Consider the following 12891-nt stretch of genomic DNA (forward strand, 5'->3'; position numbering starts at 1 on the left):
ACAAAGGACCTAGTTTAGCACCATCACCCGCCACAGTATGACAACAGGTTTGCCACCCTCCCTCCCTCGCCTGCTGCAGCTAACTGAACCATGCACTCTGAAGAAGGATTTCTTCATGTGGAAACCACTGGAGGAGGTGCTGCAATCAGTGACAGCCGGTTTGTCTATCCTTGCCTTAAGACAAACAGCCTCAGCCAAACCAAAAATAAAGACAGACAGACTCAAGCTGAGCTGAAAGTGTTTTTGGTTATCAGATTGAGCAGAAAGTTGTTGCAGCTTTGCTAAGGATGGAAGCTTTGTGTTTTCCCTCCTGCCTTTCTTCTTTTATTGTCTCAATCTGTGGACATCTGCTCACCCCAAAGACAAATTCCCCCTAACTTGAGACACACTAGCCACCAAGAGGAGAACACAGGCCTATTAATAGGCTTCCTGCTCATAAAAAGAGATGTGGCGGATCAGGTTTTTTGGGGGGAGTTTGATATGCATGTAATACAATATTAGTTCAATTGTGATGCTCCGTCAGAGGCCCCCCCTATGGAAATCTGCATGAAATCACTGTCTGGGCAAGGCCGTAAATCACCAACGGCGTTGTTTATTATTGCAGTACAGTTTTATGGAGGGCTGGCGCTTTGTTGGGACGTCCTGGAGAGGAATGCCCAACAGAGGACCTGCGAGGTAATAGCCTCCTGTATTTCCACAGGGGGGTTGGTGGGAGTTCATTGTGGCTCAAGCCTCTTCAGAATTACACAGGGACTGTAAAGCTTGATTAAAGCACAGGATCACTTATATGCAGAGTCTGAGACATATCAAAGGATGATAAATCTCAGAAAATCAAGGTTCACAGGAGAGAAAATGCAAGTCAGGCCAAACAGACACAATCTAGCTCTTATTTTTATTCCCATCTGTTTTGTACGAGTAGCCAGAATGGCTGGCCGACATGCCACAAAACACCCACTTTTTCTCTCACAAAATGTCTCGTCTGGTTGTCTGAGTTTGTCTGCCAGGTCCCTGAGCATCAGGAAAACTTATCAAAGAGAACAGACTTCTATTCTGTGCTGCAGAGAGAGCACGAGACAGCCAGTACCTTAGACACTACTTAGTCTTTCAGCTGTGTGGAAGTGGGAAAAGCACATTAGGGGTCAGTGGCAGCAGCCTGACCTGCTGCGTCCAGCTTGGCAGACACACGCGCCTCACCCCGGCCATCACTCCCACTCCATCTGAAAACATAATTGATTTGGATATTAAACGAGGCCGTGTGGCTCGAAATAAAATTCCACGCATGCTTAATTCTCCGGCGTGGTTAAAAGGCTGGACTTTTTCTTCCCTGTCCGGGTTAGTGTTACATGCTGAACTGTCTTAACTGTGACCACCTCATAAAATCAGCCCCATAAATACTTTTCATGTGTTATTTAAACTAGCTCAGCCCTCTATGGCCTGAAGCATTTGATTTATGCTAATTATGCATGAAGGCTGCTACAGACATTTGGGTTAAACTATCAGGAATATCTGACCTTGCATTTGCTTTGAAGAAACTTTGATATTTTTCTGTAGAAACCTAATAAAACATCAACAAGTTCAGATATTAATTCATTTTAGTTTATGTACAAAAAAGTGATTAGAATGTGATTCCTAAAATATTTATTACTTAAAAAAAGCTTTATAAAAGTAAGGCTAAAAAAGACCTTTAAAGAGTAAAGATGTTTAAAAACACTTTGAATATTTAAGCTGCCCCAGAAAATTAAAAGATTAAAAATTGTGGTCTTACATACTCAAAACTCGTACATACTTAAAAATATAAAATATTAGCATGTGAAATAGATAAAACACTTAAAAATAAGAATTTTAAGACTTTTTAAGGGCTTTTTTGCTAAGTTAAGAAGTAAAAAAAACCTTTAGATTTGAATACATTAAGAATAAAAATCAGGATTTTTTATAAAGTTTTAACCCAACCTCTAAAGACCAAGGCTTGAAACAGTTTTCTACTAAAATTAAACTTTTAGAAAAGTTCATGGGCTTGAAATGGCTTTCAAACTGCCTTAGTGCAAAAACTACAGCATGAAAAAATAATGTTTCATTGTTTTACGATTAGGTTTGAAAATATTAAGCACAACATATAAAGACTTGAAATACTAAAGGGCTTAGAAACAGATAGAATTTTTTTAAATGCTTAAAATTAGAAAAGAAAAAAATGTTAGCACAAAAAGTGTGGTAGTTTAAAAGGTCAAGTGTTATGTTTAAAAAAACAGCAAAATTCTTAAAATTCTGGATTTAACATGAAACAAAACAGAAGGGGTCGAGTAACAGTTCACAAATCAGTTTTATTAACTTAAACACAATCAAATAATAATGTCAAAAACATCTGTACACATATTTTGCAGACACAACAATCTTTTGCGTTTCACAATGAGGCCCGTGTAGTGTAAAGTATTTCCAGTTTGCATTTATGATTGCAACATAATAAAAAAAAGGCGTGCTGTATGAATCTATAAAACATTTCCCTTATTTACCTACCATTACCTTGATCTAGCAGCAATATGTAGATACCCCCCCTCCAGGGTGAGGGGGGAAGTTGTATGAGAAGATGGAGGAAGAGGAGTTGGGGGGTGGGTGGATGTGGAGAGGTACAAGGATTCCAAATTGAAGTGTAAAGGCCGACAGTGATCATGTGCAAAGGAGGGAAAATGAGAAACGCGACGAATCGGTTTCCGTTTAAAAAAATTCACAGTCGATAGCACATGTCCTGTATGTTCACAAACTCCTCGAAGCTATAGTGGCTTTACTCAAAATGTTCATTATGGTTTCCCCATCCACAGACGCTTTACAAAAAAGGGCTTCATGTGTTTCAAAGAGGGACACTGAATGTTCAAATAAAAACACTACATCATACAAAATTACACTGGCTGTACAAGAGTTGTTATAGCGCTTGTATAAAAGATAATAAAACCTATTCAAGCCTGCTCTTTTATATATTAGAGTGATTTCAATTTGTTGTTGAAATGGCTCACAGGAAGCTGGAATTTACACCTTCTCACTTCCACGCCATGTGTGAAACCCTTATCAGAATTAAGTTAGCTTCCAGATTGATGGGGTCAGGGCTGCAAGCTGGTGAAATGTTGAGAACACAAGTAGTGAGCTACCTTTCTGAAACATAGCAAAAGAAATCCCAATTTTAAAATCCAGGAGAGCTGTGTGACGGAAGTTTCCTGTCAGGACGAGAAAACATCGCAGAATCAGATGAGAGCTCATTGACACTTGACATCCATGCTTTTGGTCTTGACAAAACATTTTATCACAAAATCCCGTTATCTACATATTTTTTTCTGAACAAAACTCCAACACATCAACACTTTCAGGCATCGCACACGCTCCTGTGCCATGGGATGCCTTTTATTTTTTATTTTTTTTACTTCCATGAAAAAGCGTTGCCACCTTTCAAGAGCACGTACCTAAATGAATATAGGAAGGAATAGTCCAGTGATTACAAACTTACACACACAAAAAAAGATTTCCTCTATACACGATTGTCTCAGCATTGTAAATAAAGTTTTTGTTTGTCTTAAATTATTAGAAAACCCCCTTTTTTCTTTTTCCCCCACAAATGTCTTCCTCTTGCTGTGGTAGTACTTTGTAAAAGGCACAAGTCTTTTTATCATCGAGGTACCTTCTTGGTGGAGCAATGCCACCCACAAAGTCTCCGTTCATAAATAAGAAGCACAGGACTCCCGAGCCGACAAAGGAGCAGTCGCTTTGTCTCTGTCCATCACGTGACAGCGTGAGGAGTCAAAAGCAGAGGGATGAGGAGCAGGTAAAGGGGAGAAAGAGGGAGCCAGAGGGATGGAGAAATGCCACCACCAGTAGTCGTGCTCCTGTGTTTTTCTGTGGCGAGGCAGCCAAGGCCGTCAGTAGCTCTGCTCCCCTCACAGGTGTGAACCCTGACAGAGTCCCGGCTCAAACACGGGGCCGTAAAACACTTTGACAGCTCCAGAAAGCGGCCGATTCACAGTAACCAGGGCAAGCAGCTGCAGCGCCGTAAATTCACCTCTCTCCTTCGCTTCCAGATTTAAAAAAAAAAAAAAAAACAGTTTTAGGTTAAGACAAAGTGTGACTGTATGTCAGCACATTAACCGTGTGCTCAGCCTCTTTTTTTTACCCCATCCTCCTCCTCCTCTTCTTCTTCTTCTTCTTCTTCTCCTCCTGTGAAGAGGAAGACAGACGGCAGGCAGCACTGAGGAGGGTGGAGGTGGGTTCTGCAGGGTCTGCAGTAAGCATGGGATGGAGCTGCAGGGCGAAGGTGAAAGGTTGCAGGGCGGAGGCAGAGCCGGACGTACAGAGGTGGTGTAGTGCTACAAGTACTCCAGGTCTAGAGCGTGGTGGAGGGCCATGAGGTCTGAATGGCTGGAGATCCTCCAGAAGGGCATGTTGTGCTGTGGGAGGAATGAAAACAGAGAAATGTGGCAAGTTTTGTCTTAAAGAGACAGAAAAACTTAAATCAGACACTTGACATATACTCACTAGTCAAAATAAAGTAAACTTTGACCATCACTTGTGTGATACCAAAGGATGGAAAATAATTTAAGGTTGTAGCCCCTAAAATGTGTGTTTTTTTATCACATATGATTTTTTGCCTTTTTAATCAAATGTGTTTGAGTTTTGGTTGGTTAGTTTGTCAAAATGTACAATTTTTCACACTTTACTCGCGGCACTTTTCACTAATTTTGCCACATTTATGGAGGGTAATTTATTGTCAAAAAGGAAAAAAATAGCAGTTTGTATTGTAAATAATCTAATGAGTCGTCTTTAAAGAATGTACAAGAATGTAATTAAAAATATTCCTTTTATTCAAACACAGGACCCAATAAGTACAATTCCTGGATGAAAATTAGGGTTTTTGATTTTTATGTACTTTTTCCTCAGAAACTGAAAACCACCAAAAACATACAATTTCAGTCCCAAAAATGTTGACACTTGTTGCTTTGTTTCTAAATCTTTAACTGTTTGTCAGACTATACAAGTAGTTTTAATAGTTTTTGGGCATAATTCACTCTTTTCTAAAATTCTGAAGGTCTCCTTACTACAAGAAAATAACAAACAGTCAAAATAATGGGTATAAGAATTACTCCCAGCCCAATGTAGCATTAGCAACACATGCTAAAACACTCCCCTCACAGCAGCTAATAACCATAACTCATCATTCACTGGGAAATGTAGCTGTATTAACGACATCATTCCTCTAGCTCCTTAGTCTTCACTACTTCATAGTACAACCAAATCCTCCTTCTCTGCCTGTTTCTTCTCCTGCATTATCAAGTACTTTATTTCTCTGAACCCATCCGCTCGCTGTCTTTGACCACAGCAGAAATAAACTCTCCTCAGTGTCTGTTGAATGAACCTTCTGCCTGCCTGTGTGTGTTTTTAGGACAGTGCAAATGAGCTGTTGTTCCTGAGCCGAGGACGGGGGCAGAAACCTGAGAATCACAGAGAATGAAAGGAGCCTGTCAGGTAGAGTCCTCCGCTCACTTGCTGTGTGGAGCCCATTACACCCCCCTCTTATCAAAGGTACGGCCTCTCCCAGGCATATGTTCCGCTTAGGAGAGCCTGCACTGACCCTTAAAAAGCTCTTTGCTTTTTGTTTTGTAAATTGTCTTTCCTTTTAAGTTTAAAAGCTGGAGATGCTATCTGTGCCTCTTGTCCCAGGCGATGGTAATAACTGAGAGCGGAGCTGTTTCAGGCATTTTTTCCCTCTCTTTCAGATGAAGCACTGAGAGCTGAGAGGACTTTTGGACTTTTGTAGCTCCACACAGCGTCACGTCTGATGTGAGCCTCCTGACGGCTGAAACTGTTGTGTTATTTCACGTCCTCTCTGATGTTGACACAGAAACCTTTTACCGCATGGCGTGTCGTGGGACTCGCAGCACTCAAACAGGGGAAAAAAAAAAAAAAAACTCCTTATCCTTCCATCAATGTCACATGCCGTCAGCTCAAGACTGAGTGAAAATATTTGCATCTTTTTCCACAATCATCCCACCAGACTTTATTCCCAGGGTGTGTTTGCTTTTTCATAACACAGAGCTATTCTCTTACACACTTATCCAGGGGAAAGGTTGCTACTTCTTCCCTAATCGTTGCCTAATCACTCTTCATCTGTCCTCACGCTGCTGCCATTGTTTACTGAGAAACAGGTGAAAAAGGAGCTGGAGGCTTTTCAAAGGGAAACTCCTCATCTTCATGCTGACACTGCGGCGCGCTGACTCTGACGGTGAAAGACGCTCTGATGAATTACTAATGAATATGTTTGCTGTGTGCGGTATTTGGTTTACATTCAAACTTGGCAGAAACACTGAATTTACAAATACAGACGCAAGAGCCAACAGGTACCACGAGAAGTTCAGAGTGAGCTGCGTCTTGTACTAACAGGCTTGTGATTGCTGTAAATATTCTAATTCTATCAACAATGATTGAAGTCTCTTTGTATGTGCCTCACTGGGCCGGCCGAGCTTTACACACACACAGCATTCACGCGGCTCAGGGCACCAAGCAGGAATATATAATTATGCCATCTCTCCCCTCCCCTGCTATGTAAACCTGAGCCGGCAGAGGAAGAGCGCTGATTACACACTACAGACTTTCTCTCTTGTACTTGGACGCACTATAAGAGGATAAACGAATGAAAGAAAAGTAAGACTGCTGAGAGGCCGAGTTGCAGCGCTGAGTCCTTTCTTTGGAGCAGGTATGTTTTGTGTTCTGTCAGTATTCATCCTGAACTCCTGACCTCATAGAGAGCACAAACAAGCCCCAACATTATCCTGTTCCTTCATCTCTGTGTATTTCTCACCCAACGTTCCTACAATCTTCTTACCTTTTTCGAGCCTTGCTCCTCTTCCACACCGTCTCCGACAACAATGTAAACAACTTTCCTCCCGAACCTTTGAATTACTCTCTCGAAGCAGCTCTCTTTGCCTGCGAGGGATGAGTCAACAGCAGGATGTTAGAGGAGTGGACACAAACAGACACACACGCACTAAACAAGTTGATTCAAAGGCAGGGGGGTGACAAGAGCCCCCTTTAAAAACACCACACATGCACAGAATATGGCAGAGAGTAAACACTTTGAGCTCAGCCAGGAGATGTGATAAGATCAGGCCAAAGATAAAGCCAATCTGAAAAGCATTAAGTCTGCCCTCCTGCTCCGAAAACACAGGACAAATGCACTTAAAGCAGTTAAATCACTCCTGCACGCTGCAGGCTTTGGTTAGGAGGACCAGCGCGCTTAACGCTCAAAGGAACCTCGAGCTATACTCAGCTCCAGCCAGGCACTGACGGGGCCGAAAAGTGGTGCAGGAGTGAAGCTGGATGTTTATTTTGCATTTGAAACAGTGAAGAAGGGGAAGGACGGGAGGAAAAGAAAGAAAGGGACGGAGAAGGGGGGGGCTCTGTGCTGACATAAATGTGCAGAAGTGGTTTCATATGCAGGGACTGAACAGGAGAGGCCTGTGGAGGCCCAGCTCCAGGAAAATAATCCCAGGCTGATTAGGAAGAACATCAACCCTCTCTGGTGACTGAATCCTCCCAGTCCACACCTCTGTCCTGTCACTGAGGTAGCATGTGTGTCTTAGTCTTCAATAACCATGTTCCCTGATGTAATCACAATGTGCAAATCACACAGTTCAGGTGCAGTCCTCACCTATTTTGGTTGCACTATAAATATTCTCAATAGGAAAGACTATTCCCAGGCCGTAGAGCAGCACCTTAGCCAAGGCAGGGATGAGCTGCGTGGTGGTCACCAGGATATTCACACAGTTTGACCTGCAGTAGAGAGAAAACAGAGAAAAGCAACACAATTATTCTAAATCACTCTCACGGAGGACAAGACAAACATAATGTGCAGCACATCAGAGTAGAAAGTGTGTAAAACTCATCCAGCGCTGGAAGATCAGGGTTACATCTATTAGCTCACTTATCTTTCAAAGTCAGACAAGAAAATGTAACCAAATGACAAATTGCTGCATTGGTGTTTTCTTTAATAGCCTGGGAGTTTGGAGTTGACTTATTTACACCACATGTGTGTTTTTAGAAGTGGGGTATGGGACTGGGTACAATTTTCCTCACTGCAGCCCTACCTTGAGTGGATTAATGTTAGTGCTTTCAGTGCCAGTGTTAACCAGGAGTCCGTCAAGGCTTCAATTTCTGCTCGCAATTGCAACCAGGCTTCCCTTTTGGCCGGGCCCAGCAGACCTGAAACGCAGGGGAACATTGTTTAGGTTGGACCAGCACCTCGTAAAATACCACTGAAATTTTCAAAATTTAACCCTGACCGAGTGGTGTGTGCTATTAGAGCACACATGTGAACACGCGTGGGCTCTCACACAAACGCCTCCCATAATCATGGCACAACTCATTTCTACCGGACAGATCTGAACAGAGCGGCGCTGCTTCTTGCTGGGGATTACCTCCGACGTTATTTTTGTAGGTGGTGTAGATTTCTTTTACTCGTCTGTAGCGGAAGGCCAGTTTTCTCATCCAGTCCACGCCGCCTCGCACGCCTGTGGCCAGACACAGGTTGGCGCTGGTCGCCGCTGCGTGGAAGCCGTCAGCACCGAAGTTATACGTACTGAGAGGGAACGCAAAGACAGAAACCGTCACCACAGATCGCAGAGTTGAAATTAGCAAATGGTGAAGTATGTTTTGGCTGTTGGGGCATGAGTGAATCAGCCTTGTACCTCAGATCCTGGCCGTTGTCGTCAGAGGACACGTCGTCGATATGTACCTGGTCACATTCCTGAAACACATGAAACATACAACTTGAGTTGCAAAGGTTTCATGAACCCTTTGGATGTGTCTTTTTTCAGCAAGAAGCTTTTTTTTTTTCTTAAAACAACATATTTATTCAGGAATTTGTGCTTTGGCCGGACATCTCGGCCGTAATCCCTCTTCGCCTTGACTTTTTCTGAATCTGCCCCCCCATTTTTCTTTCCCTCAGCAGCTCTGTCCAAACAAAAACTAACCTCATCATCAGCGGGGAAGCACTGCTACCACTAGAGGGGTCCAAAGATATGCACACCCACAGACATAACCAATTAAGTCTCAATCTAGCAACTCTAAACACTCCACAGGTCTGAATCTGAGCAGCTATTCCTGAAAGCACTGATATATACACATACAGTAGAAGGATGTATGTGGGCTCACTGGTTGTATAAAAAGCCTTGGCACTAATGGTCTGTTCATGAGCGTGTGTGTCTGTGAAAGAGTGTGTGCATCTCCAAACATATGTGCACACTCCTCTTCCCCTGTGGGGGTGCCGGGCTCCTCTTGGAAAGGTGGAGGGATTCTGCAGCTCTGCGCTGATTCCACCGGTACACGGTAACACAATCCAGACTTTCTGGTAAATGTAACCTACTAGAAAAATTGAACCTGATGCTAACCGCCAATGAAATTATGACCTCTGATTGCTGCTGCGCCACACACCAACACAGCCCCGGGGCCAGGCAGCCGGCAAGAGAGCTCAGGAGAAAGCAGACTGAAAATCTGTTATTAGTTTTCCATTTATAGGAGAGCGCTAGTGCCTCCCCCTCCTCCTCCTCCTCCTCTCTTTGCCCTCTCAGCCAGCTTGAAAAGTGAGGGAGTCCTGCATTGGCATTCAGATCAACACATTGCACATGGATTGAGCAGAGCGACCAGCTAAGCTTATTTTAGATATAAAAACGTGGTTGTTATCGTGTAGGACTTGACTGGAGAAGAGTGAAAGGCTTCAAAACAGATGTGAAGGCAAACTGGCAGCTTATTTAGAGTGTACAGGAGTATATTTGAAATCTTGAGGAATTTCTCTGGAAAGCTACATGTTTAAATTAGTTGCGTAACCTCCAAAAAGTTTGACTCACCCGTTTTAAGTTAAGTGTGAAATAATAATTTCATGTGGAAATTAAAACTAGCAGGAGAGAATTCCTTCAGCCTCGGGTTTGAAAAATCCCTCCCCATTTTTAATTAAGTTTCATCCGGTTGTTCAGACACCAAAACACAGAAAGGACTTCCTTGTTTTAAGTCAATCTAACTGATGCCAAATGCTGACGTTATTGCATTCCTCTCTAATGCCGGAGCAGGGTAAGGGTAAGGGCTTTGGACTGTAAACCTTTTTTATTTTACTGGTTCCCCTCTGAACAAATTTTTCATCTCCCTGGATTTGTGGGGAGAGGGAGGGTGAGAGCGACGTGCGGAGAAACTCAAACCAGCTGTTCTTTAACAGAATTAAAATCTTGACCCCCAACCCCTGCTCTAATGCAGCCATTCTCTTGCCAAGCCTCTCCCAGCAAGCCCCAAGATCCAAAGAGGAAAAGACTTTGACCCTGTAACCCCTCTCCCCTCCTCTCCGGGGCTTCAGCACCCCGATAAGGAGGGGTGGAGAAGTAGAGATGGAGGAGAGTGGCGGGTGAAGGCAGGAGGGGGGAAGAGGGTCCAAAGTGACCTCACATGGAGCAGGCTCTTAGCCCCACGTTCCAGGACGTGGACTGCCAATTGGAGCCTGGCTTTTAGCTGGGTTGGCTTAATCTGTTTCCAGACACTCACCAGCAGATCTTTAATGGTCCAAGAAAGCAGCAGTTTGTCCCAGCCGGAAGATGTGCGGCCAAAAAGCTGGTGGATAACTCATGTTCACAAGTTACCCCACAACCCAGAAGTGTTGGTTTGCTTAATTCCTTAAGTAGTCCGGGCATGTCTGTTTGTTTGACAACAAAAAACAGCAGCCAGGGTTAAGCACCTCGTAAAGCCGTCTTTTAAAGACCTCCCATTCTGGTGCAAGTGACTGGAATGCTTCTATTATGCAGTAATTACCTGCTGATGAATCAGGGACAATCAGCCCACTTTCACTCTGATGCAGCCCCTCAATTCCTCTTGTTTTCTACATCACCGCCTAATTACACGCTGTCCCCCTGACAACAATAGCTCGACGTGTTTATTCTTTTCCCGTCATGTGTTTCTTTCAGACTGACAGCCAGCATGGATCAAAACAGTGATCAGCAAGCGATATGACTCAAAGCGTTAATTATGGCTCTACTTCAGGACTCCATCATGATCCAACACGTAAATATGTGGAAGTAATTAGAGTGAAGTTATTAAACCTGCTGCTGATTATGAAGGATTTTACATGGACTCTTCCAAATACTCAAAGTTAAACAAAATTAGGTCTGAATATTTAACAGCCAAGAAAAATAAAGCAGTTTAGAGTTTGAACACCTTCCATTATATTGATTCTGTCAGAAATTATGATTCTAGTTAAACAGCTGAACTGGCTTCAAATACTTCCAGATAGAAGTTTATCTGTGTGTGTGTGTGTGTGTGTGTGTGTGAAGGGGGCTGGTTTGGAGAACTGTGCAGACTCCAACAATTACGACTCCCAGCTGGGGATGGTGTAAACTCCTGCACTGGCGTCCCAGGAGGACTGGGAGAAGCTAATGGAGGAGGTGGCTGTGGGTAATGTCGTACAGTAACTCTTACACATTCTCATTAGGAGCAACTTCTGAAGGTCTCGTAAACACCGCAGAGGCATGGACGCTGCAGGTCAGAGCCGGCTAAGTACAGTCGTGAGTGGACACGATGGAAAGAAAATCTATGGGGCGACGAGTTTTGCTGACTTGACTCAGTGGAAAGCCTCGGAGAGAAAATAACATCCTGCTTTTATTTTGTTTGTGTAACACCAACAAAAGAATGACAGGCTTCAAAACGGTGGTACTTTGAGAGGCAGCCTGAGAAATTTCTCAGAACCTTTTGAACATCTCTTTTCCATCCAATCTCTCCGTTCTCCCCTCACCAAGCAAACAGTGGTCTCCCTAAAACCTACAATCACCGCTAACTCGCACCAGATGTTCCTACTGTACTCAGGAGTGAAGACCCTCCACCAGAAGCCATCACAATTACTCCTTATGCAAACACTACGTCGCTCTGTTAAATTCATCAGCTGCCTTCCTTTCTTTTATCTGAGTCCACTTGGCTACCACAGCGCCTGTATCTGTGCATGAAAACACCAGAAAAGTATGAAAACTGAATTCTTCTTCTTCTTCAGGATGCTCCCATCTCCACATCAGTCACTCTCTTCCTCTCCTTGTCTCCGTCTTTCCGCCAGTCCGCTGAAAACTCAGCACTGTAGAGGAAGTTATCAGAGCCCTTTTTGTTCCTGTGGCGTCTGTCATTAAGCAATCAGTGATGACGGCCTGAGTCTTCCTGCAGCCCTGGAAAGAGCTCTGAGTGGTGACTGCAGCAGTCAGAGGCCAGGGGAAGAAAGATGTGGCGAGTCACAAACGCGTGTTGCCAAAACATAAAGAGGATGGAGCTATTTAAACTCGAGGAGCTGTTTTCCCATGATGGTCGAGGTCAGCTTGTAGACACTGTCCACTCTTTGTCAGCTCCCCCTTCAGGTGAGCAGTCAGGGTGGGGCTGGGTGGTCAGAGCGGCACTGTGAGCGATAACAGCCGTCATCACAGCATTCCTCCTGACCCTACAGGCTAATGCCATGTGAAAAAGACTCATCCATGGTTCGCAGGTTCTCAATACCGCCACTACACCGGCAGCGGCTGTCATCCCCCCCGCGGTCTGTGACCCCCAGCAACTTCCTCCTTCGTTCCCACCACAGGCACCCCTGTCTGGGAGAGGGTGGGGGAAGGTGGGGTGAAGCGAGGAGGTGCAGGGGGGCTGTGATTACCTGGGGGTCAAACACAGGATGTGGGTAACAAAGGGAGAGTTCTTCGAGCCCACTTCATTCCAATCCACAATCTGTGCTTGAACAGCCACGGAATTCAAACAGCGGCGCCAAACAAAGCACAGGTACAGAGTCGTCCATGCTGGTTTACAGAATTCACACGATCAGGAGCAGGGGGTGATCAGAGCGAGCATGAGTGCACTTTTGCT

General features: G+C 44.1%; 1 protein-coding gene across 11 annotated transcripts in view; it reads right to left on the reverse strand.

Moving 5' to 3' along the window:
* Positions 1-2403: 2403 nt before the first annotated feature.
* Positions 2404-12891, reverse strand: part of eya1 (EYA transcriptional coactivator and phosphatase 1) — an 87276-nt gene continuing 76788 nt past the window's right edge. For all 11 annotated transcript variants that reach the window (XM_074693640.1, XM_074693638.1, XM_074693636.1 and 8 more), the window contains 6 exons: positions 8718-8776; positions 8448-8608; positions 8118-8232; positions 7682-7803; positions 6857-6957; positions 2404-4424 (listed from right to left, as the gene is read on the reverse strand). In XM_074693640.1, coding sequence (XP_074549741.1) covers positions 4344-4424; positions 6857-6957; positions 7682-7803; positions 8118-8232; positions 8448-8608; positions 8718-8776 — 639 coding nt within the window. In that variant the 3' untranslated portion in view covers positions 2404-4343. The remainder of the gene's footprint in view (positions 4425-6856; positions 6958-7681; positions 7804-8117; positions 8233-8447; positions 8609-8717; positions 8777-12891) is intronic.

Source organism: Halichoeres trimaculatus, unplaced genomic scaffold (assembly GCF_033239565.1).
Source record: "Halichoeres trimaculatus isolate MK-OKI-2021-1 unplaced genomic scaffold, fHalTri1.1 fHalTri1_scaffold_18, whole genome shotgun sequence".
NCBI classification, from domain to species: Eukaryota; Metazoa; Chordata; class Actinopteri; order Labriformes; family Labridae; genus Halichoeres; species Halichoeres trimaculatus.